General features: G+C 42.8%; 1 protein-coding gene across 1 annotated transcript in view; it reads right to left on the minus strand.

Annotated features, from left to right (window-relative positions):
* Window positions 1-26,252, minus strand: part of mia2 (MIA SH3 domain ER export factor 2) — a 47,988-nt gene extending 21,736 nt beyond the window's left edge. Inside the window, exons 1-12 of the mRNA XM_078207159.1 lie at window positions 26,169-26,252; window positions 22,037-22,180; window positions 21,870-21,891; window positions 21,677-21,765; window positions 20,621-20,698; window positions 8,746-8,856; window positions 8,527-8,598; window positions 8,337-8,441; window positions 6,928-7,050; window positions 6,779-6,845; window positions 3,379-3,434; window positions 939-1,029 (exon numbers count right to left, since the gene is read on the minus strand). Of these exons, the coding sequence (XP_078063285.1) occupies window positions 939-1,029; window positions 3,379-3,434; window positions 6,779-6,845; window positions 6,928-7,050; window positions 8,337-8,441; window positions 8,527-8,598; window positions 8,746-8,856; window positions 20,621-20,698; window positions 21,677-21,765; window positions 21,870-21,891; window positions 22,037-22,165 (943 nt within the window). The 5' untranslated portion in view covers window positions 22,166-22,180; window positions 26,169-26,252. The remainder of the gene's footprint in view (window positions 1-938; window positions 1,030-3,378; window positions 3,435-6,778; window positions 6,846-6,927; window positions 7,051-8,336; window positions 8,442-8,526; window positions 8,599-8,745; window positions 8,857-20,620; window positions 20,699-21,676; window positions 21,766-21,869; window positions 21,892-22,036; window positions 22,181-26,168) is intronic.
* Window positions 26,253-26,258: the final 6 nt, after the last annotated feature.

Below are 26,258 nucleotides of genomic sequence, written 5' to 3' on the forward strand. Positions count from 1 at the left end.
ATTTGAAATATTTAATATATTACTTAAAATACACATTCTAGAAGTTTGCTGAGAACAGTTTTCAGATTAGCTGCTCTACAGGTTATTCTTCTCTCTCTCTTCTTGAATAATGTTGAATTAATGACTCTCCAGTCTAGGATGCCTCCATTTAGGACCCAGTAACTTACAATATGGAGTTTTGCTATATTTTTCAGAATTTTCTAATATTGTTCAACATCCACTCTTGTATCTATGTCAGCATTTTCTGTGAGGCTAACTGGGTATGGTTGTTCATAGATGAATTTCAGTATTGTATCGGAGATACCAAAAATGTAGAAAAGGTGGATCTGGAGCATTACTGAAAAGTAAATCTTGGCAGTAGCACAAGAGGGAAAACCTCAAACTGGTGAAACAGGAAGTAAAAATTGCTTCAGAAAATTCTTCATGAAAAGAGAAATCAACACCGCGGATGGACTGTGGGCTAGAGAGTGAAAACAAAATACTTAGGCCGGAATTCTCCGGCCCTTCATGCCACGTGGCTGCTGCCAGCAAGGACAGAGAATTTGGCGCTCAGCCAAATCTCCGTTCATTGTAGTGGGACCAGACAATTCCACTGAAGTGAACGGCTGGGAAATCCCGCCTCTAGACTTTCTGCTCCAGAGATGTTTTTGAGCTTGATGATCTAATGATCTTTCTCATTCATAATTAACCTGATTGTTTGACATCAAGATTACAGTGAGAGCACTAAATGGCACCTCATAGCTAAGATATTTAAACAGAAATATCAGTTGCTTATGTTTTAAAGCTACTGAGAACAGCAAAAATTATTACACTAAATTTAGAAATTATCATCATGTACCAAAGCAATTGTTCCAAGAAGCTTTGTTGCTTCTTAAAAACAACTGACTCCTGGTGTAATAATAATACGCTACAATGATTGCTGCAACTTCTATATTTACCCATAAGCTCTTGCTTTGCTTTGACCTCATCAGATAACTTGCTGTGAATCTGATTTCTTTCTTCTTCCACTGACTTCAAGCCAGCATTTAACTAAAAAAAAAAATTTGAAAACAAGGCTTAGAAACATCACTGTTACATATTGTTATATTATCTGCAAATATTTATAAAGGGCTAGGGACTGATTAGTTAGGAACTAATTATATGTAATATATTATCTTTAATGGAATGTGGGTGCCACTGGCAAGGCCAGCCTTTGTTGCCCATCCCTAAATTACCCTAGAACTAACCTTACTAGGTTCTTTCAGAGGGCAGTTAAGGAATCAACCACATTGTTCTGAGTCTAGAGTCACATGCAAGGAAGGTAGATCTCCTTCCCTAAAGAACAACAGCCAACCAGATGGATTTTTACAATGATTGATGATAGCTTCATGGTCACCATCACTGAGACTAGCTTTATATTCCAGATTTGTTAACTTAATTCAAATTCCACCAGCCGCAGTGGTGGAATTGGAAATCGTGCCCCCAGAGCATTACCTGATCTCTGGATTACTAGTCCAGCGACATTACCACAACGCCACTGTCTCCCCTGTTAAAGTGTTCCAAGGAACCAATATTTTACGACAGTACTAGACAGTCACATGATTTGTCACAGAACCAGTACAAACTGGTCCTTTTGTGCAAGGCAGCATGGCAAATATTAAACAAAGAGCTCTCATCTTTCCAAGTTTAAAGTGTGATTATTAGCAACATTTGGGAATCAAAGGACAACACAAACAGATAGCAATCACATCAGATTTTTGTGTTAGAATGGAGTTTTAAGAAGGTTACTTTTAAACAAAACTACAAATTTTATGCCAATAGATATCATTAGTCAAATTAAATAGGGAGATTTCGCATTCTCACAAGTATGATAGGCTGAATGGCTGCCTTCTATGCTGTATCATTCAATAAGTTTTCTATTCATTCTTGGTATGAGAGTGCCATTATAAAGGCCAGTGTCTGTTAAAGTTTATTTATTAGTGTCACAAGTAGGCTTACATTAACATTGCAATGTGAAAATCCCCTAGTCGCCACATTCCGGCACATGTTCCAGTGTACTGAGAGAGAATTTAGCATGGCCAATGCACCCAACCAGCATGTCTTTCAGACTGTGGGAGGAAACTGGAGCACCCGGAGGAAACCCATGCAGACATGGGGAGAGCGTGCAGACTCCACGCAGACAATGACCCAAGCCGGAAATTGAACTCGGGCCCCTGGTGCTGTGAGGCAGCAGTGCTAACTACTGTGCCACCATGCTGCCTATGTTGCTCTTCCCTTATTGCCATTGAGCAAGTGGCAGGGAGCCATCTTTAATCAGGTGGGTGGGAACTCAACTGCTTTCCCTAATTGAGTCCGTGGCAGAAAGGCCAGTGGATGGCCTTCCCACTCTGCTGCCAATTGAGGCCCTTAAATGGGTAATTAATGCCCACTTACAGACCTTATTCCCCCTCCATTGGTAGTACCCCAGCGGTAGGCAGGCAGGCTCTCACCATGCAAAGAGGAGAGCAAGCAGACCCATGCAGGGTTCCTTTCGAGGACGTGGGTCCCTTGCTCAAAGGTACTAGGAGTCTTATTGAGCTCACAGCATTGGGAAGGGGGACCTGCTGAGAGTTACTCCCAAGGCCCTGCTGCCAATCTCCCCTCCCCCCATGACACCCCTTCTGCCGTCACTTACCTCTGGCCTGGGATCCAGTGATGATCCTAGGCCTCAGGCAGGTGTTACTGGCAGAAGCCACTACCTCCTTGGTGCTGCTGCTATTCAATAGGGCTGCTGGCCTCAGATTGGCTGACAATTCTTGGGGTCGGCGGGATGTCTGCCCTTGGAGTCCTTGACTGGTGGGGGAGAGGAGCGGCGAGACAGGCCTGCTAATAGCCTATCAAGAGCCCAACTAGAACCAAATGTGGCAGGCCTTGCCAAAAAGTGGTGCCATAGGGCCCTAACCCATTCACCAGTGGCCAAGACCACTATCACCTTAACAAGATGCCACCCTCTGCTTCCATTTGTGCCTGACTATGCTTCTGTGAAGAACCTGGGGTATTTTTCTATACAAAGTGCTTTACAAATGAAATAGGAATAAAGAATAAACCTTGCTGCAGTCATTATTATAAAGGATTATTTTTTGTTTAGTTGCTAACAAAATGGAAGCAGCAATACAGCAGCTCGCCAATGCATTTGTTCAAAATGCAATATATTGTAGGAATGGTAAATAATTGGTACCTGTATTCATTTACCCCTTGAATCACCGAACAAGGGTATAGAACAAGTTGGAATACTGCCAATCATAATAGACTTGAAATATATTGCAATTTAAATGGAGCTTCCAAAATGACAGAATTCTGTACAGAATCTTTAGAAAAAGTAATACAACCTGGAGATTAGCCTAGCAAATTGGAACTTACCTTAGCAACATATATCAATTTTTCAACTCTTTGCTTCTGTTCTTCTTCTGACATTTCTGATATACACAGAAAAAGATTTTCTTTTTAAGCAAGAGGCAGGCTTTCTCAGAATCATACATAATGAGAGACATTGATTTTAACACCAAACCTCTTAAAACAGTTCGTTACAATCAAGAACACATCTATAAAGTCCTCCTGCTCGAAGTCTCCCTCATGCTCACTGCCTCTTCCACTCACTATCCCTCCAGCTCGTTCACTGTCCCTCCCGCTCGCTGCCTCCTACTCCCTCGCCTCCTCTCTCCTGCTCTCCACTTCTCTTCCCAACTCTGCCACTCTCAACCCATCAGACCCTCTTTTTCTCGTGATCTCATCCTCCCTCTCACCACCCCGTCCCAGAGCAAGGGTGTGGGAGAGGGAAGCAGCGAGCAAGGTGGAGGGGGAGCGGTGATCTGGAGGTTTGGTGAGGACAAGGAAGGGAGCAAAGCAGCGAGCGGGCGGGTCACAGAGCTGGAGAGAGGTGGCAAGTGGGAGGTTTGGGAAGGCCAGTAGAAATATTAATAAAAGTAATAAAACACATTAATAACTACACTTCATTCATTGTGTACAATATTGATGTGTTTATCTTTTAGAATCAATTTTTGTTCAATGTTCCTAGATACCTTTTTGAAGAAATAGATTACAATGAATCTATAAGCATTTTTAAAATTTTATTTGTGGCATAATTACAATTTTCTAATATTCTAATTGGCCTTCATTATTTTTCTGGTGAATACCACTGCTATAGATTAATCTGATGTGGAGATGCTGGTGTTGGACTGGGATGGATAAGATAAGAGGTCACATGACACCTTCACCTGCTGAAGGAGCAGTGCTCCGAAAGCTTGTGATTTCAAATAAACCTGTTGCAACTATAACCTGGTATTGTGTGACCTCTAATAAATTAATCTATGGCATCTGATAACTTCAGAAGTTATTTGCGGCATTACTTGTATAAGAATAAACTTTCTTTGATGTTGTAAGTCAGTAATATTCCAGGCAATGTAAAATACTCAAATTGGCAAAGGTGGGCTGCAAAATGAGTTTTGGCGAATGCTTTCATGACATTTTCATAGAAACATAGAAAAACGACAGCACAAAACAGGCCCTTCGGCCCCACAAGTTGTGCCGAACATATCCCTACCTTCTAGGCCTACCTATAACCCTCCATCCTATTAAGTCCCATGTACTCATCCAGGAGTCCCTTAAAAGACCCTATTGAGTTTGCCTCTACCACCACTGACGGTAGCCGATTCCACTCGCCCACCACCCTCTGTGTGAAAAACTTCCCCCTAACATTTCCCCTGTACCTACCCCCCAGCACCTTAAACCTGTGTCCTCTCATAGCAGCCATTTCCACCCTGGGTAAAAGCCTCAGAGTCCACCCGATCTATGCCTCTCAACATCTTATATACCTCTATTAGGTCTCCTCTCGTCCTATGTCTCTCCTGGAGCAATATATTGTTGAACCCTAGGGATGGAGTTAATTTGGATCTAATGTTGTGCAATAAGGCTGGATTAATTAGTAATATTGGAGTAATCAATCCACTGGGAAATAATGATCATAATATAATTGAATTCTAACTAAGTTTGTAAATGACATCCTGTCACAATCACAAACAAGAATCTTAAACAAAACCCAATTACATATGCATAAGGGAGAGTTAGCTAAGGTTGATTGGGTAAATAGACTAAAAAGTGTGATGGTAAATAAACAGTAGGAAATATTTAAAGAAACTATTCAAAATGTTCAACAAAAAAACTGAGATCCATCTGTAGCTTACTAAGGGGGTTAAGGGTAGTATTAGATTAAAAGAAGAAGCTTGTAATATTACAACGAATTGTGGTAAATCTGAAAATTAAGAGTGTTTTAGAAACCAGCAAAAGGCCACCAAAAGTTTGATAAAAAAGGGAAAAATAAAATGTGAAAGTAAACTAGTCAGGAATTTAAAAACAAATTGAAAGAGCTAATACAGTAATATAAAAAGAGAATAGTTAACTTAGTAGCAGAGGGAGGAGGAATTATCATAGGGAATGAGGAAATAGAAGACACAGACATAAAATATTTGATCAGTATTCATAGCAGAAAAGCACATAAGTTACATATTAGAAATATAGGGTAACTTAAGGGCTAGCATGGGTGAGGAAATGAAAGTAAATAATTAAAAAAAAGTACTGAAGAAAATCAAGGGACTAAAACAATCCCAGGACCTGATGGATTACATCCTTGGGTTCCGAAAGAGATAGATGCAGAGATTGTGGATGCACTAGTTATGATTTTCAAAAATTCCCTGGATTCTGGAATAGTCTGAGCAAATTGAAAGTTGGTAAATGTATTGAAGGAGGGAGAGAGAAAACAGAACTACAGGCCAGTGAGCTTGTCATCAGTCGTTGGGAAAAGCTATTACAATGTTAATATGCAGGTAGAACAAGCAATGAAGAAAGCAAATGGCATGTTGGTCGTTATAGCAACAGGACCGGAGTACAAGAATAAAGAAGTCCTGTGAAATCCCACCTGGAATACTGTGTGAATTTTGTTGAAAGAATATACTTGCATTGGAGACAGTACAGTGAAGGTTCACTAGTGATTACCGGGATAGGAAGGTTGTCTGATGATGAAGCTAAGTTAGGCCTATATTCTCTGAACTTTAGAAGAATGAAGGATGATGTCATTGAAACATTGAAGATTATGAAGGGACTTAACAGGGTAGATAGAGACATTGGATGGATGGAACGATGGAACGTTCATGCCCCGCCGACGCTACCAGAGAGGACAGAGAATTTGACGATTAGCCAAATCTCCATTCACTGCAGCGGGATGGGAGAATCCTGCTGGCCGGCGAATCCTACCTATTGTTTCCCCTTGCTGGAGAATTTATAATAAGCGGGAAACAGTTTCAGGATAAGGAGTCAATCATTTAGCTTTGAAATGAGGAGAAATTTCTTCACTCAAAAGGTTGTGAATCTTTGAAATTCTCCATCCTCAGAGGGTGGTGGACATGCCATCACTGAATATATTTAAGGTTGCAATAAAAAGAGATCTTTGGTCTCTCAGGGAATAAATGATATGGGGAACAGTGGGAAAGTGACATTGAAGTCCAAGACAGCCATGATCTTATTGAATGGTGGACCAGGCCCTAGGGGCTGTATAGTCTTTTCCTGCTCCTATTTCGTGTTCTCTTCCCAGACTATTGCTGAATCCAGAAAGAGCACACATTAGCAACCAGGTTTAACTCTTCAAGTGAGGTCTGATTGAAGAGATGTTAAAAAATAAGATTAAGATACGTCTTGATATTAACTCACTGATTCAATTACCGAGCGTCCCCATTTTCAGTTTTAACATCCGTTTTGTCATTGTTATTACCTTTAGTAGGATTATCTTCTTCAGTCGGATTCCACAACTTCATCTTGAGGAGGCAGCTTGTCAGAGCCTGGGAGTAAAGAAATATTAAAAATGGACATTTTTGAGCAATGCCTGCACCCTTGTTTAATTTGACAGGAACACAACCTTACCTTAACCTCATTTTCTTTATTTGCAAGAACGCCCCGCATATCCTTCTGAGACCTCTCACATAATTTAATTTGTTCAGTAAGTTCACTGTATCGTTCCTTCCATCCTTCTGATTCTTGCAATAGCTACAGAATATAATTAGGAGAATAGGTTGAAAGACACCCTCTACATACCAGGTATTAGATAAAATGTTTTGCATGTATGAATAATCAGAAATCATTATCTCAGTTTTAAGGATTAGATTATCCATGTAGTTATAAAATAAAGCACAGGATTAGACTAGCTTCCTAATTGATCAGTTGAGAACATCTCTCTCAACTGCTCTCTGAGGTTAGCTGAGGACACACAAAGCACCATGGGTAAAAAGAGACAGATGGTAAAATGGGACCAAGGGGAAAATATACAGCAACATTCTGTTGAAGAAAATGTGGTAATTTTGGGCGTTCAAAGATACAATGCAGTGAACATGTAGGCCACAGATTTGTAACCATAATTGCGAAAAAACAAATTCCCAAAGTAATCAGGACATTTATCAAGAACTGTAGACTGGGACATAGGCACTGCCTCATTGAAAGATGGGAACAGTGGCAGCAAAGTTAACCTCGACATCTTCAAAGATGTGTGGGTTAGGTTGATTAGTCACGCAAAATTGCCCCTTGGTGTCAGGGGGATTGGGCCCGAGTGGGATTGTTGTTGGTGCGGGCTCAATGGGCCAAATGGCCTCCTTCTGCACTGTAGGGATTCTATGATTCTATCTCCTAGCCACTAGATGCTGCATGGAGAGCGGCTTGGAGAAGATCAGCTGCCATTTTATATGGAAAACAGTTTATGTACAAGATGGCCTAGAAAAGAAATCTGAAAATAAAATACCACAAACAGGAAAAAATACTTTAAGACAAGAAGATTTGATAAAAGTTATAAAAAAACTATCATAGAAGAAATCATAGAAACCCTACAGTGCAGAAGGAGGCCATTCGGCCCATCGAGTCCGCACCGACCACAATCCCACCCAGGCCCTACCCCCACATATTTACCCGCTAATCCCTGGCAATTTTAACCTGGCCAATCAACCTAACCCGCGCATCTTTGGACTGTGGGAGGAAACCGGAGCACCCGGAGGAAACCCACGCAAACACGAGGAGAATGTGCAAACTCCACACAGACAGTGACCCGAGCCGGGAATCGAACCCGGGACCCTGGAGCTGTGAAGCAGCAGTGCTAACCACTGTGCTACCGTGCCGCCCCTTAACTATATCTACAGTGGACTGCCATAACATCATTTGTCATTGCTCATTGCCACTCTGTACAATATATCAGCAAACATCTTTCAGGGAACAAAGTTCAATGAGGCATTAAATTTTATAACGAGTAGGAGATAACATGAAATGTTTGAGAGAAATGTTAGTCATACCTGTTCCTTGCTTTGCTGAAGATGATAATTTTCCTCTTGTGCAGTTTGGAATGATTCCTGATGTCTTGAATTATTATTCTGAATTCCTTTTAATTCATTTTTAGCCTTAAAACACAGAGACAGAGAGTTATTTTTTTAAAATAACACTAAAAAATAGCAATGTTATTTAATCACATGTTCTAACTCTTACCTCTTCAACTTGGATTTTAAGATTCTGTGCTTCATTTTGCAGGGCAGTTAAATTTGCTTGGATTTCTGTAAGCTGCAAAGAGTAAATTGCAATTAAATCTGCGCAGGACCTGTGTCTCTTAATGTTCACCCATTTGAGAACACTTTTTATAACAATTATTTTATAAACATAATTAATGGTGGATTTAAATAAAAGTGGAAATGTACAGTTATTACATACCAGATTGCTGTTTTGTGATCTTGTTTGCTTTTCTTCCTCTAGATCCTGCACAAACTGATCAATGGTCTGTCTAAGATTGGTATTCGATTTATCCAATTTGGCATATGTGTCCTAAAAAAAGTTTGATAAATGAAACTGGGGGTTTTAGTTCCATCTCACTTGTACATTAAAGCTTAACTCAATTGAAATAAAAGTTTGCTCTCAAAATCTTTCAGACTTTGTTTTGTTACTATCTGAAAACTAGAATGAAGACTTTTCAACTGGAACTAGAGACAATTAAAACATTTTAATCAGATTTGTATCTACATCCTCTTGTTGCAGCAATCAGATCTCAATCTTCCTCTTTCTTAAAAACATGCAGCACACAAAGGTGAGCCTTTTAAACTGTACCAACAATAGGAGAATCATTTAAAAAAATTAGGGAAGAGGGCTTAGTTTAAAATCTTTATATTAAAAATCTATAAAACATGATGTTGATATTCCTAATCAAATATTTTATATCTCAATCATCATTAATCACTGCCAACTCATATTACATCTTTCTCCTGGACAATTGATGCGATGGCCTGAAATATATAGGGTATAATTTTCTCAAAAATATTCCAAGTGTCGTAACAGTGAGAAAACGGGGGTGTTTGGTGCTGGTCTCTTGGGCGCGCTACGCATCGCAATCTTTCAACACTCAGCACAATGAAAGAGCCTCCATACGAATCACGCCATTATGGAGGTTCCAAGCATGTGGCTCACCTGAAGTGGCCGCAGCTGTGCGCCATTAACAATGGTGAGCTGCATTTAAACACCAACAATGCACTCACAGTCAATCACTCCAGGAAAATAGCACCTCGGAGAGCAGTTCCACCATTTATGGAGGGAGGGTTGGGACAGCTGCTGGACACCGTGGAGGAGAGGAAGGCCATCTTCTTCTCCAGGGACGATTGGAGACCCAGAGGTCGGGCTGGTAATGCAGCCTGGTCAATGGTGGCAGCAGCCGTCAGTGCCCGCACACTGACACAGAGGACCGAGGCCTAGCAGCAAGGGCGAGTGTCCATCCCATCCTGCCAACAGTCCCATATTTCATGCCTGAAATGTCCACATCAATCCACTCCCTAACACCCCGCGGACTTCCAGCACCCGACCCCAGCACCATCTTCCAACCACTCTGGCAGTTCCCATCACAACCCCTGCCCGCTGAGGCACCCAATTGCTGCCACTCTCAACACACTGTTGCCTTCCAGCCATCACGCTTTCAATCCCCCCTTTGCCCCCATAGGAGAAGATGGCCCAAAACAGGAGGTAGCGGGGGAAGACCAGAAGTGGGGTCCCCAAGTTGTGTCTCCTGATACCATTTAAAGAGCTCTCAGGGAAGGCCGAGGATAAAGTCGTGACTGACAGACAGGTCGGCATGTGCCACAGAAGTGAAGAGCCACGACGACTTTATTCCTGTGACCCAAGTTGCAATCTGCCCAGATACTTGTCCCTCCCTTGCACTGAATCATGCGTCCTTCGTTGCAGGAGACAACCTCGATGAGGCCAGGCCATCAGAAGTCAGCCCCTACTGTGACCTCCCCATTTAGGACCCGGAGGGAAGGTCTGAGGAAACCTTAGGAGGAAAACCCCAAAGAAACCTCAGAGGAAGATCCCTACCAGTCGACACAAACATCACACACACCATGCACCAGTACAGATATAGTCACCTCGATGGACATGTTAGTGGTGATGCTTCTGGGACATTTTCTGGTGCGCACCACACAGCCGCAGATGTACATCAGGTGTAGGTGGAAACATCCAAGGGCTCGGGCAGGCGAAGGTCTCCCAGAGCCAAGGACACAGTTGGCCCCTAGCCAGGTTCCAGGCCACTGGGCTCAGTTCTACCGAAGCTGCTGGAGATGCAGAGGCAGAGCTGGAGATCGCAGATGGCGGGGTCAGCAACAATCCTGAAACTGCAGAGGAGTCCCACAGCCATCAGTCGCAGGAGGTGGGTGCTGGCATTGCGTGGCACCCAGGCCAACATTGCAAGGGTGGCCCTGCACATGGGATATCCCGGCGATGTCAAGGTGGTGAGTGACTTTGTGAGAAACTTCCAGTTGGTGGCGTTCCCAAGTACCTGCTGCTCTTGTTCTTCTAGATGGTAGCAGTCATGGGTTTGGAAGGTACTACCAAAGGAGCCTTGGTGAGTTCCTGCAGTGAATCTTGTAGATGGTACGCACTGCTGCTACTGCCAACCTGAAAATGAACTATTTATCCCCACTGTGTTTTCTATCCTTTAACCAAATATTTTACAAGTACATAATAAAGAAGAGTAGCTAAAGTAAACATTGGTCCCTTAGAGGCAGAGACAGGTGAAATTATCAGGGTAAATGAAGAAATGATAGCGACATGGAACATTGACCTTTTTGAAAGTCTTCACAATAGGAGGACAGAAATTATATACCAGGAAGCAAAGGTAACCAATAATAGTGAGGAACTTAAAGTAATTGTCAGCAGAGAGAAAGTATTGGAGAAACCGCAGAGACAAAAATTTGATAAATCCCCAGGACCAGATGGTCTACATTCTAGGGTTCAAAAAGAGGTAACTGCAAAAATAGTGGATACATTGGTTATGATTTTACATGCTTCCCTAGATTATAGAATGCTCCCAATGGATGGAAGTTAGCAAATGTAACTCCGCTATTCAAGTAAAGAGGGACAAACAAAACAGAACTACAGGATAGTTAACCTGAAATCAGTCGTTGGGAAAATGCTGAAATCTATTATTAAGGAACTCTCAACAATGTACTAATGTCATAGCCAGTGTAGGCATGAAGATATTATGAATTTAAAATGATTCTCCTCACTGATAATTTTAAACATCAAAAACTGTTTAAGGTGGCTGTAGCATATCATGTGACTTGGCCCCAGACAATCTAGAAACTCAAGCAAATAACTAATTAAAATGGGGCAATCATAGCCACTTATGAAATTCACACATCCGTTTGTTAAGGATGCACCGTCAACAGAAAACACTATAATGAAACAGCTGATTCATCTTTTCTGCTTCCCATGGACAATAGAAAGCCTGAAGCTCAATGGGTGTGAGATGAATATGAAATGGTTCTCATTAACCCTTCATTGTATTGTGATAGTTCCTCATCCCAAACACTAAAGACTGGCTGTCTCCACAACACAGGATGCTTAGCGACCTAACACACCAACTTTTCTGGAAAAGAACAACGGGCTTGTCACAGGTCACGTGGCCAAGGTAGCCATGTTTGTTACCTCCTTTTAAAATATAACAGCAGAAGCTTTTCTGATACTATCAGAAACATCATCTGAAAGCCATCAAACCAGCTGCAAGACAACTACGCTGCTGAGCTAATAAACTTCTGTATCTTGAACATGGGAGAAGGATTCTCCCGGCAACCTGTTCCAACTTCAAATTCACTTGAGAGTCGCCCTCCTGGCAATTCAATTACACGAAGCCTCTGCTTTTACAAGGCCTCCTCTCCAGCGAAAGCATCATCAATTCATCCAAGAAATGTTATGATCGTTGGCAAAAACTCCAGGTTTTTGGTAAGATTCGGCTAGGGACCAATAATGTTTTGTTCAAAGTAGACCAAGTTTGAAATTCAAGGCTAATTGAATAAAGGCACACAATTGGTTTTGAACATAAACTTTACAATACATGGTCAGAAAGACAAAATCATTTACAATATTTGATTTGATAAATATATTTGTATACAGTGAAAAGTATTGTTTCTTGTGTGCTATACAGACAAAGCATACCATACATAGAGAAGGAAAGGAGGGTGCAGAATGTAGTGTTACAGTCATAGCTAGGGTGTAGAGAAAAATCAACTTAATATGAGGTAGGTCCATTCAAAAGTCTGATGGCAGCGGGGAAGAAGCTGTTCTCGAGTTGTTAGGCACGTGTCCTCAGACATCTGTATCTTTTCCCAACTGAAGGAGGTGAAAGAGAGTATGTCCAGGGTGCGTGGGATCCTTGGCTATGCTGGCAGCTTTTCCGAGGCAGCGGGAAGTGTAGACAGAGTCAATGGATGGGAAGCTGGTTTGCATGATGAACAAGGCTTCATTCATGACCCTTTGCAGTTTTTTTGCGGTCTTGGACAAAGCAGCAGCCAAACCAAGCTGTGATGCAACCAGAAAGAACGCTTTCTATGGTGCATCGAGTCACAGCAGTCATGTCAAATTTCCTCAGCCTCCTGAGGAAGTAGATGAGTGGTGGGCTTTCTTAACTATAGCGTCGGCATGGAGGGACCAGGACAGATTATTGATGATCTGGACACCTAGGAACTTGAAGCTCGCGACCATTTCCACTTCGTCTCCGTTGATGTAGATACAGTCCAAAGATGTGTGGGTTAGGTTGATTGGCCATGCCAAAATTGCCCTTAGTGTCCTGGGATGCGTAGGTTAGAGGGATTAGTGGGTAAATATGTAGGGATTTGGGGGTAGGGCCTGGGTGGGATTGTGGTCGGTGCAGACTCGATGGGCCAAATGGCCTCTTTCTGTGCTGTAAGGTTTCTAAGTTTCTTATCTTATACTCAACGTTCAGGGTTATTATAATGTACATGTGAATTAACAAGCAAACACACACTACATGATAAATGACAGATGTGACCAAGACAGGGTCCACAGATTTCTCGACAACTCACCCAGACATCAGTAACACTGAGTCACCAATCTCGCCAAAACTCTGTCTCTTTCATAAGGGATTTTACCTATGAAGATCTAAACTTGGAATGCCCTTCAAAAGTGGCTACAATTCATATGCCATCAATAATGGCCCAGCCCACAGGATTTCAATCTTGTCTTCCAAGATTCCATTTCCCTGGATTCCCAAGTATACACTCAAACACCAACGCACAAGCACAATTTCAGCTCTTTGGCCATACCAGGCAGACAATTACTGCTCTAAAAGGGGTACCTTTTCCCCTATGGCCTGCAACATGGTGTCATCAACATTTGGCTGCCTTTTTGATTCTTCAGTTTTGATTCTTCACTTTAAGTCTGCCACCCACAGCCCTTTTCCTGTTTGAATTCACTTTTCTCTGCTTTTGCCTTTTTAATTGAATTGGGACCTCTTCTTTTCCCCTCTCAGAAACTCTTCTTTTGGTACCTCTTCCTCCCCTGCCTGGGATTATCCCTCACAATGATGCTCTGCCCCTGATCACCTGGCTTTCACACTTTTTTTGTCAACAGGCTTTTTGGGCCCAAAGAAAGCAAAATCAGCCTCGTGCCAGGGAAGAACACGATGCCGATTACGATATGCAAATCACGATTCGCATCTCTTTAGCGAGCCTGGGACAATATCGTCCGGGCTTACTGATGTTTTTGACCCTGCCGGTGGAGGTCCACACCACGGGGATTACGTATGGTTCCCAGCAACGGGGACCAGTCATGATGGCCTCGCTGGTTGGACTGAAGGCCATTGGGCCCCCTGGGAAGTTGTGGGGGGGACGCGCAGGGCTGCCCCTTGGACAGTGTCAGCCTGGCACCTTGCACTGCCCATTGGGCACCCTGGCACTGCCAGCCTGGCACACTGGCAGTGCCCATTTAAATTGGGGACAAATCCCTGTGAGGACAAGAAAATGCACTAACTAACCTTATATATTCACCAGGATGTTGCCCAGTCTCGAGGGTGAGGAGAGGTTGAATAAACTAGGATTGTTTTCACTGGAAAGATGGACACTCAGGGGAGACCAGGGTGGGAGTGTCAATTACAAGGGGGCACAGGTTCAAGGTGAGGGGGGAAAGATGTGCAGGAGAGGTTTTTCACACAGAGTGATGTGTACCTGGAGCATGCTGCCAGAGGTGGTGGTAGAAGCAGGCACATTAGCAACATTTAAGAGGTATCTGACTGGGTGCCAGTCTGGCACTGCCGAAGAGGCATCCCACCGGGCCTCAATGGTCTTCAGTCTCACCAGCAAGGCCATCACGCCTGATCCCCATTGCTGGGAAACATATGTAAGCGGGGTGGTGTGGACCTCCACTGGCAGGGTCAGAAACATCAGCGAGCCCGGACGATACTGTCCCAGGCTTACTAAAGAGATGCAAATTGCAATTTGCAGATTGTAATCAGCCTTGCACTCTTCCCTGGCGCGAGGCTGATTACGTTGAAAAATATGGCTCAGGAAGATCACGACCAACCAGATGCCAGTCGCGATTCCCGTTTTTGGCCACCCGCTGACATTTCCTGGCCCGCTACGCTACTGGAGCAGCGCAACGGGCAGGGAAAATCGTGTCCAACATCTCACATACACTATCGCATTATAAAGAATAGATACAGATGAAGGAAAAAAAAGAATATCATTACAATCTGGGATTATTTCACAGAGGTCTTCAAAGTTATGAGGGGCATAGACAGGGTGGATAATCAGAGGCTTTTTCCCCAGGGTGGAAGTGTCAATTATAAGGGGGCAAGGGGACAAAGGTTCAAGGTAAGAGGGGGAAAGTTTAAGGGAGATGTGCGGAAGAATTTTTTCACGCAGAGAGTGGTGGGTATCTGGAAGGCGCTGCCAAAGGAGGTGGTAGAAGCAGGCACATTAGCAACATTTAAGAGGCATATGGATGGGTACACGAATAGGAAGAGAATAGAGGGATATGGACCGAGTAAGGGCAGAAAGTGTTTTCTTTTAAAGTTTAGTTAGGGCATCATAAACGGCGCGGGCTTGGAGGTCCTTTTCTTTGTTCTTTATTTGTTTTTGTGTAAAAACAGTTTGATCATAGACAATAAAACACAGAAATTCTGTCTGTGACATTAGAAAATCCAGTAAGAAGTCTAACAACACCAGGTTAAAGTCCAACAGGTTTATTTGGTAGCAAAAGCCACTAGCTTTCGGTACCAAATAAACCCTTTAACCTGGTGTTGTTAGACTTCTTACTGTGTTACCCCAGTCCAACGCCGGCATCTCCACATTAGAAAGTCACAGCTTGGTCCGACCATGTCAACATGGTTTTAAAAAGGGAGATTATATTAAGCAAATACAGAGCCAGGTTTTCACCAAGGAGGCAGGAAGTTCAAGTCAGGAAATATCACAAGGTGGCAGACCTGCCTCCATGAAAACAACCCCTGCGCACACAATTTTCGCTGGGTGACAGGGGGTGTGATCAAGTCAGACCTGCTGCCCTCTGGAGGCAGCCACAGATGCCGAGGCGGGCTGATTTTATAAAACTTTTATTTACAGCCCCAGAAAATCCCTCACCCTCCCACCCCATGCCACTTTATACCTGCCACGCCACTTCCATAATCATGCAACTAGTATCCTCTATGGGCAGACCTCAGGAGTCATGTGAAAATGAAATAAAAAGCTTCGAACAATCTAAGAACACACTCACACATACTGACTTGTAACACAGCAAAAAAGAACAATTTCATGAAACCCATTCAAATTTTTTAAATCCCTTCAAGTGGAATGCTATGAAAACAACGCTTCTCTTCAGTAACCACAAAGACAGCTAATCTTTTAATAACCTTTTAAATGTGATTTGTCTAAGCAGGGAGGCTAAGTGACTATGGAGCTTTTGAAACTCAGCCATAATAGATCAGCTGTTTTAATAGCTCTTGAGAAATATCAACACTGAAGTCGATCGAAACTACAGGAATAGATGGCAATGGTCTTTCCTAAGGGCTGCTAATCAATACATTCCAGCAGGGTGTGTTTGTTTTCTTTCAGCCTAGTTTTTACATCTTTGAGGGCTGGGAATTTAAATAACTTCAAACCATGACACTTCAATAGACCTCATGCAGTAGACCTTATCCACCCTTAAAGAGTGTCTACATTTCCTCTATCAATTTGTGATTCCCTCTCTGGAACAACCAAGATGTTTGAACTCAGTCGGGCCATTTAATTAGTACTGAGTTTGGGTTGCCCGCCTGTGTGATTCACGCTGCATCCCCTTCCTCCTGCTGGCAAAAATGGGATCTTCCAGATATGGGATTTGGACTTCCAGATCTGGGTCCCAGCCACCATTTTTAAAGAGCTTTGGAATTAGCCTGACTCCACAAAAATCTGACCATAGAGTTTTTTTGAGGATGTAATTAGTAAGTGTTACAAAGGAGAGCCAATAGATGTAGTACACTTCAATTTCCAAAAGACATTTATTAAGGTACCACACAAAGAATTAATACGTAAGGTAGGGAGTCACAGAGTTGGGGGGTAATATTTTAGCAATGATTGAGAATTGGTCAACAGACAGGAAACAGAGAATCAAGGTAAATGGAACATTATTACTTTGACAGGTTGCAACTAGTGGGAGATCAATGACATAATCTCAATTACTAATAATGTATCTAAGCGACTTAGACAAAGAAGCCAGGAGTATCACAGGTTTGGAACGTACTGTCGCAGAAGCCTTGGTGAGTTGTTGCAGTGCATCTTGTAGATTATGCATATTGCTGCCACTGTGTGTTGGTGGTGAAGAGAGTGAATAATGAATCCATGAGTATACTAAATCAGGCTGTTGCTCGACTAGTCTAAGGGACAGCTCTAATAATTTTGTCACAAGCCCCAGATGTCAGTGAGGACTTTGCAGAGGCGACAGAACTGGGTGTGCCATTATTGTTTTTGGTGCTGAGGTTGATGCCGGGTGGTCTGTACAGTTTCATTCCTTACCAACTTTTCTGGAACAGTTTGACACAACCAAATGGCTTGCTTTGCCATTTCAGAGGGCATTTAGGAGTCAACCACATTGCTGTGGACCTGGAGTCACAGAATCATAGAAGCCCTACAGGGCAGAAGGAGGCCATTCGGCCTATTGAGCCTGCACCGACAAAAATCCCACCCAGACCCTATCCCCTTAACCCCATGTATTTACCCTTCTAATCCCCCTGACACTAAGGGACAATTTAGCATGGCCAATCCACCTAACCTGCACATCATAGAAAATCATAGAAACCCTACAGTGCAGAAGGAGGCCATTCGGCCCATCGAGTCTGCACCGACCACAATCCCACCCAGGCCCTACCCCCACATATTTACCTTCTAATCCCTCTAACCTACGCATCCCAGGACTCTAAGGGGCAATTTTTAACCTGGCCAATCAACCTAACCCGCACATCTTTGGACTGTGGGAGGAAACCGGAGCACCCGGAGGAAACCCACGCAGACACGAGGAGAATGTGCAAACTCCACACAGACAGTGACCCAAGCCGGGAATCGAACCCGGGACCCTGGAGCTGTGAAGCAGCAGTGCTAACCACTGTGCTACCGTGCCGCCCCGAGTGTGGGGGGAAACCGGAGCACACGGAGGAAACCCACACAGACACGGGGAGGATGTGCAAACTGTGCACAGACAGTGACCCAAGCCGGGAATTGAACCCGGGTCTCTGGCGCTGTGAGGCAGCAGTGCTAACCACTGTGCCACCCCCAAGTAGGTCAGACCAGGTAAGGATGGCAGATATGCTTCCCTAAAGGACATTAGCACAGCAGATGGGTTTTTACAACAATGATTTCATGGCCACCATTACTGAAGCTAGCTTTTAATTGGAAATTTGTCAGTAGAATTTTAATTCCACCAGCTGCCTGGGTCTCTCGATTACTAGTCCAGTGAAATTAGTGCTGTGCCACTGCCTGTCTCATAATGTGGGGATATAAATCGAGAGGCTGTAAAGAGATATAGACAGGCTAAGTGGGTGGCAACAATCTGGAAGATGGAGTATACTGTGGGAAGTGAGAGGTTGTTCACTTTGGCAATAAGAAATAAAAAGCAGAATCTTTTTTAAATGGTGTGAGGTTTCTAAATGTTGACTTGGGTGTACCTGCACAATTAACACAGAAACTTAGCAATAATAGAAACAGAAAATGTTGGAAATACTCAGCAGTGAGTATGGAAAGAGTGAAAAAAGAAACAGCGTTAACGTTTTAGGTCGGTGACTTTCATCAGCTCACTGTATATTGCTTCTGCACAACATTAGCATGCAGCATGGCAAGCAATTAGGTAGTTAAAAAAACATGTTGGCCAAGGGGATTGGGGAAGGAAGTCTTGCTACAATTGTACAGGGCTTTTGGTAAGATCACACCTGCAATACTGTGAGCAGTTTTGGTCTCCACTTCTAAGAAAGGATATACTTTCATTGGAGACTGTATTGCTGGGATGAAAGGGCTGTCCTGGGATGATAGGCTGAGTAAATCGAGATCTATATTCTCTGGAGTTGTAAATGAGAAATTATCTCATTGAAGCTACAAGATTCTGAAGGACTTGCATTGTACTAACTGAGAGATTGCTTTCCTGACATGGGAACCTAGAACATTGGCACAATTAGGATTAGGGTTTGATCTTTTATGAGGAGGAGACAGGTTGTGAATCTTTTTGAATTGTCCACCCTGGAGGGTTGTGGATGCTTCATTGTTGAGTACATTTGAGGCTGAGACAGAAAGGTGTTTGGTCTCTCAAGGAATCAAGGGATATAGGTCAGGTGGCACGGTGGCACAGTGGTTAGCGCTGCTGCCTCACAGTGCCAGGGACCCAGGTTTGATTCCCGGCTTGGGTCACTGTCTGTGTGGAGTTTGATGTTCTCCCCGTGTCTGTGTTGGTTTCTTCTGGGTGCTCTAGTTTCCTCCCACTGTCCAAAGACGTGCTGGTTAAGTGCATTGACCCAAACAGGCGCCGGAGTGTGGTGACTAGGGGAATTTCACAGTAACTTCATTGCAATGTTAATGTAAGCCTTACTTGTGACTAATAAATAAACTTTAAAAATTTTAAAAAGGATGGGAAAGCAAAGTTGAGATAGATCAGTCATGGTTATATTCAATGCCAAAGCTGGTTCAAGGAGTAGTATGGTTTACTCCCAATCCTATTTCATATATCATAGAAATCATAGAAATATGTTCTCTGTCCTAATATATTACCCCAACCTCAAGGCCTTATCTTGTGCAAAAGCCTTTCCTGTGGCACATAATCAAATCCATTTTGAAAATCCAAATATACAACATCTACTGGCTCACCCTTATCAACCCTGCTGCTTACATCCTGGAGTTCGACGCCTACTCCCAATCAAAAGTCTGTACTACCAATCAAAAGTCCACACTTCAATACTGTATGTCACAGATAACACATTCAGCTTTAAAAATCATTAATGTGCTGTAGGCCTGCCAGAAAAACTGTCCCACCTTTTTTAAGCTACAAGAGATCTGCAAATCCTATAAACATTTTGGCCCCATTTGTCTTGTCAGTGTTGAAGCTGTGGCTTATGCTGCCGGTTGCATTTTAAATTACATGTTTACCTTTTCAAGAGGCTGTAGTGGGAACTTGCTCTCCTGGCTACAGCTTGGATCCATTGGCAAGGTAAGTAGTGAACCCTAGTAGCAAGGTGTAATTCCAGAAATGCCATGCCCTCTGTTATGTCACGAGCTGAAGATGTGGCCCTTGAGGTCTACCTTTAGTTCAGTAATTTCAGTGTTTTTAAACTGACTCTCATCTATTTTAATTCAAGGTTCCCCACTCGTCAACAATTGCTCTGCTCTCCTCACACCTCATTTCCCCTCCCCGAAATAACCACATCTCTGGCTCCTTAGCATCACTAATGCTGGGGGTACTATGTCAGCATACGCTCCCACAGAACGATTTCTGGCAAACTGCAGGTTCCGAATTCAGGCGCAAGTGAGTCCCTGAGAACTTCTGGTTCTGTTGCTTCCTCAATAGTGATGAACATCCCAGCATTCACCACTATCAGGACTGGAAGATTTGGGCCATTAATCCTCCATTATTATTCACAGAAACAGGAAAGAAAGCAGAACAGATCCTCATGGAATTCCACTTGTCAGTAGATCTTTGGATTACATTTCTAAAGACTCAATTTCAAACTATCATCCCTCAAATTCAATCTTCTGGCTATCTTTATGAAACAATTTTCCTAAAACCTATTTCACAGTATTCTTACCTGAAGATGTAAAGTACTTGTTTCTGTTGATTCTTTTAAGTCAGCAGCATTCTTTACAGAAGCTTCAAATTCTTTGTACTGAAAATGAGGACATTTGTGCTAAATTATGGGCAAATAAATCATTTAGGTAGATCTGAAAATATATTAAGATCTATGTAAAAATTCTGAGAGCTCAAATCCGTTCTGGACACTAAATTATAGTAAACTAATGGAATTTAAAAATACCGCAGCACTCCTTTTAAATGGAATACTGCTCCTTTTAATATTCCAAAGTGGAAATTTTTAACTGACTAGCACTTCACTGGTCAGCGAGACCTTGGTCACTGAAAGTAAACGTGCAGGTTCAGCTGGCAGTAAATAAGGCAAGTGGTATGTTTGCCTTCATAGTGAGAGGACTTGTGTATCGGAATAGGGATTTTTACTGCAATTGTATAGGGTGTTGGTGAGGCCACATCTAGACTACTGTGTGCAGTTTTGGTGTCCTTATCTGAGGAAGAATGTTCTTGCTATAGAGGGAGTACAGCGAAGGTTTACCAGGCTGATCCCTGGGATGGCAGGACTGTCCTATGAGGAAAGACTAAATAGGTTAGGATTATATTCATTGGAGTTTAGAAGAGTGAGAGGGATCGCATAGAAAGTTATAAAATTCCAACAGGATTAGACAGGGTAGATTCAGAATGGGGGAGTCCAGAACTAAGGGTCATAGTTTGAGGGTAAGGAATAAACCTTTTAGGATTGATGCGAGGAGAAATGTTTTCACCCAGAGAGTGCTGAATCTGTGGAATTCACTATCACAGAAAGTGGTTGAGGCCAAAACATTGTGCGATTTTAAGACAGAATTAGCTATAGCTCTTGGGGCTAAAGGGATCAAGGGATATGATGGGGAAGGCAGGATCAGGCTATTGAATATGATCATCCATATTCAAAATGAATGGCGGAGCAGGTTCGAAGGGCCAAATGGCCTACTCCTGCTTCAAGTTTCTATATATGCTTCTATGTATAATAAGAGTAACAATTCAGCAGCTGGTGAGAAATAGCCCAAACTGCTGCACATACCTTTTCTGTGCAATCACTAAGTCTTTCGAGAACTTTGCACTTCTCATCAAGCAGTTGAGAAACTATTCCTGCTAGTTGTTTCTCTCTCCCTAAAAAGGAATTCAAATTACAGATCTCAAAGGTGAACTGATTAAATTACAGATGTAAAATTACTTGCAACAGAATGCTACACCTACAATCTTAAGTGACTCACCCAAGTACCTTCTGCTTTTGACCTGAAAAGAAAATATACCATTAGTTAGGGTGTAGCCCACAAAAAGCATCACATGAAGCATCACCATCTCCAAAGCCTTTTGATGCATTGATTTTGTATCTATCTCTCGCTGATGTGAAATAATTGGCTGCAACAAACACACTTACTGCTAGGCAAGTCCTGTGTATAAACAGCAATGCGGTAACAATCCCCACCACAGCTGGAATCAGGAACAACTCAGCGTAAGTACCATGCAGGTTCAAAGCAGCTCCAGGATCTTCAGACAATGTATCCATCACCTTCTGATAGAACTGAGAAAAAAAAAAATGGCATCACTCAAGAGCAGGGAGAAGGTTGCAATTAGCATCAGCAGCAATAATACCCTGAGTAAGGGTAATAATATCAATAGTAACGCAGAAGGTAATATTACCAACAGTAACAGCAACATTAACAGTCAAATCAAGTGTATTAACAGCAGTAACATAATTGGATAATACCTAGAGCAGGGGTAAATACTATGTTAGAGGGGGAAATTTTATTCAACAGTGTCAGTTGATGTAATATTCTCAAGAGCAGTAATGATATAAACAGTACTACTGGACATGCTGTTACCAACAGCATGAAACAACTCCCTCTGTGACTGGATCCTGAACTTCCTAACTCACAGACCACAATCAGTAAGGATAGGCAACAACATCTCCTCCACAATCATCCTCAACACCGGTGCCCCACAGGGCTGTGTTCTCAGCCTCCTACTATACTCCTTACACACCTATGACTATGTGGCCAAATTCCCCTCCAATTTGATTTTCAGGTTTGCTGACGACACCACCGTAGTGGGTCGGATCTCAAACAATGACAAGACAGAATACAGAAATGAGATAGAGAATCTGGTGAACTGGTGCGGCAACAATAATCTCTTCCACAATGTCAATAAAACGAAGGAGATTGTCACCGACTTCAGGAAGCAGATGCACCATAGAAAGCATTCTTTCTGGTTGTATCACAACTTGGTATGGCCCCTGCTCTGTCCAAGACCGCAAGGAACTACAAAAGGTCGTGAATGTAGCCCAATCCGTCATGCAAACTAGCCTCCCATCCATTAACTCTGTCTACGCTTCCCACTGCCTCACAAAGCAGCCAGCATAATTAAGGACCCCACACACCCCGGACATTCCCTCTTCCACCTTCTTCCTTTGGGAAAAAGATACAAAAATCTGAGGTCACGTACCAACCGACTCAAGAACAGCTTCTTCCCTGCTGCTGTCAAACTTTTGAATGGACTTACTTTGCATTAAATTGATCTTTCTCTACACCCTAGCTATGACTGTAACACTACATTCTGCACTCTCTCGTTTCCTTCTCTTTGAACAGTATGTTTTGTCTGTATAGCACGCAAAAAACAATATTTTTCACTGTATGTTAATACATGTGACAATAATATATCAAATCAAATCTTGATTTAACCAAAAGTGCCAATGACAGCTGGGGTAATATTACCAACAGTACCAGAGAGGTTATTATCATGCCCAAGTTCTTCTAATAATACTCTCGAGTGTTCTTCAAGGTGAAGATGACCATGCTCATCATCTGGGGTGTTTGGTAGGATTCCAGAGGGTACTTAGATCACTGCTATGGTTAATTTGTATCCAGGGGGTTCTGCTACAAGCAGGACAGGATACTGAGGGCACGATTGAGGTCTAGACGAGTTGCTGGTTTGAGATGTCCTCTCCTGGTATCCTTTCTGTCTCTGCTGTGTGCTTGCCTTTGAAGGAGGCTGCACTGTTTTTTCCTTGGTTGCACCAGGTGTAGTGATCCTGGGTGAGCTTCTCCCAGGATGCAAAGTCAATCTCAAAACTCCTAAGTGAAACTTTTAGAGTGTCGTTGTAGTGCTTCCTTTGACCACTATGAGAATGCATCTCAGACTAAAGCCAGAGTAGACAAATCCCAAAGTCACCGAGAGGTAGGTGACCCAACAGCTTCCCTCATCTGGATTGGCCCACCTGTCAAAGCGGTTTACCAGGTGTGGCAGCTGTTGTATGCTAACAACTACTTAGAGCCACAGATGAGACCTGGGTGAAGTTGAAGACTAGTACAGCATGAGCCACTCCATAGCTGGCCTGTGGGAGGCCCTCCCTTACACCCGTGATAATACTGCCAAAGGGTTAAAGACTAGCAGAAGGCAGGAAGTGATGGTAAAATTGTGCGCTATTTACATAAAACCTTTGTACTTGGGAATCATGAGCGCATTTTGAACATTTGCAGATACACCAAATCAGGGTGCTGAGTTATAACAGAGAAGGACTGCAACAACTTTCAGCAAGAGATTAGAAAACCTCAGAACAGACATGTAAATGAACCTTCAATGCAGCGAAGTGAGAGATGGTACTATTTGGTAGGAAGAGGCTGCATACTTGGCAAAGAAATGTGTAAATTTGGCAGAGGGATCTGGAGGTGGAGATAAATAAATCACAAAAAGTAGTAACATAATGTGACAAGGCAATTAAAAAAATGCACTGGGGTTCATTTCCAGAGAGATAGAGCTGAAAGTCAGAGAAATTGTGTTAAATTTTTAAATAACTTTGGCTAGATGATACTTTGGGGTAAACAATTCTGGTTCCTGCACAATTAAAGGACACTGCAGAAGATGCAAATAAAGAATTACTAGGATTATACCAGGATCAAGATGTTATACCCATCAGCAAAGATTGAACAGGTTGAGGCTCATTTCTCTAGAAAGGTTTAGACTAAGAGTTGCCCTACTAGAGATATTTAAGATTATCAAAGAAATTGACATTAGACATAGAGAAGATGTTTCCATGTATGGCGTAGGCCAGATCTAGAGGGCCATAAATTGAAATCTTCCATTAATTAATCCATAGTGGAATCATAAAAATCCTCCTTACCCACAAAGAGGCTAGAAAATGGAAATTGCCACCACAAGGAGTAAAAAGGAACATAGAAAAGGAGTAGGCCATTCAGCCCTGCTCCATTATTCATTCTGATCATGGCTGATCATCAAATTCAATATCCTGATCCCCCCCCCATATCCCTTGATCCTCTTAGCCCCAAGAGCTATATCTAATTTCTTCTTGAGTAGCTGAGGTGAATAGCATAGATACATTTAAGGAAAAGCTAGATAAACACACACGGGAGAAAGGAATAGAAGGATATGCTGATGGGATTAGAAGAACAGAGCTGGCCTCTGAAAGATATAACCTCTCAGTTCTGGCATCCATGCAGAAAATCAGTTTTGCAATTTCACCAAGGCCTTCTCGATTCTGTTTAAAATAAGGTGACAAAGTACCTCATTAACAAAAGTGTGAAACAATTGGGTTAAATGGGGAATTTCTGGAGATAAATACTGTGCAATACTATGAAAAGGTGCAAAAACAGGATGTGATTTTACTGACACAAATAGAGGGAATGACACTGCCAAAAATACCAAAAGAGACATAAACAACAACACCAGAGAGGCTAATCTTGTCAGCAGCATCCCGGGGAGGATTTCAGCACTGGAAAAACAGGTTATGCGGCAGTGGGGCTGGTTGGGGGAGAGATGTCATTGTAATTCCCAGGATTACATTGACTGTACTGGGAATATTACTGTAATTCCCAGGATTACATTGACTGTACTGGGAATATTACTGTAATTCCCAGGATTACACTGACTGCACCAGGGACATAACGGTAATTCCCGGGATTACACCGACTGTACCAAGGGGGATATTACTGCAATTCCTGGGATTACACTGACTATCCCGAAAATATTACTGTAATTGCCCAGATTACACTGATTAATATCCCTGGTACAATCAGTGTAATCTGGGCAATTACAGTAATATTTTCAGGGACAGTCAGTGTAATCCCAGAAATTACACTAATATCCCTGGTACAGTGTAATTTCTGGGATTACAGATTGTACTGGGGACATTACTGCAATTCCCAGAACATACTGACCATGGTGTGGTGATATTACTGTAATTCACGGGATTACACCGACTATACAGGGTCTTCAATTGCAATTCCAGGGGATTACGGACTCTTCTTGCGGAGGGGGGGGGGGGGGGGGAGAGCGGGGGGTGTAATTACTGCATTGCTGGGATCACACTGATTATACTGGGTGATTTTGGTGTCATCCCCGGGATTACACTGACTGTGCCAAATGCAAATTACCGTAATTTCTGGGATTACACTAAATGCACTCTGCACTGCGGGGGGGGGGATACTGTAATTGCTCGGATTACACTGACTGCACCGGGGATATTGGTGTAATTCCCGGGGTTACGGTGACTGTACCGGGGATGGGTTTGCTGTTGCTGGTCCCGGGGTCTCTCGCGCACTCAATCCTCTCCCGGTTCCTCCGGGCCGGCCGCCATCTTTAAAGCC

Source organism: Mustelus asterias, unplaced genomic scaffold, assembly GCF_964213995.1.
Source record: "Mustelus asterias unplaced genomic scaffold, sMusAst1.hap1.1 HAP1_SCAFFOLD_2099, whole genome shotgun sequence".
Lineage (NCBI taxonomy): Eukaryota > Metazoa > Chordata > Chondrichthyes > Carcharhiniformes > Triakidae > Mustelus > Mustelus asterias.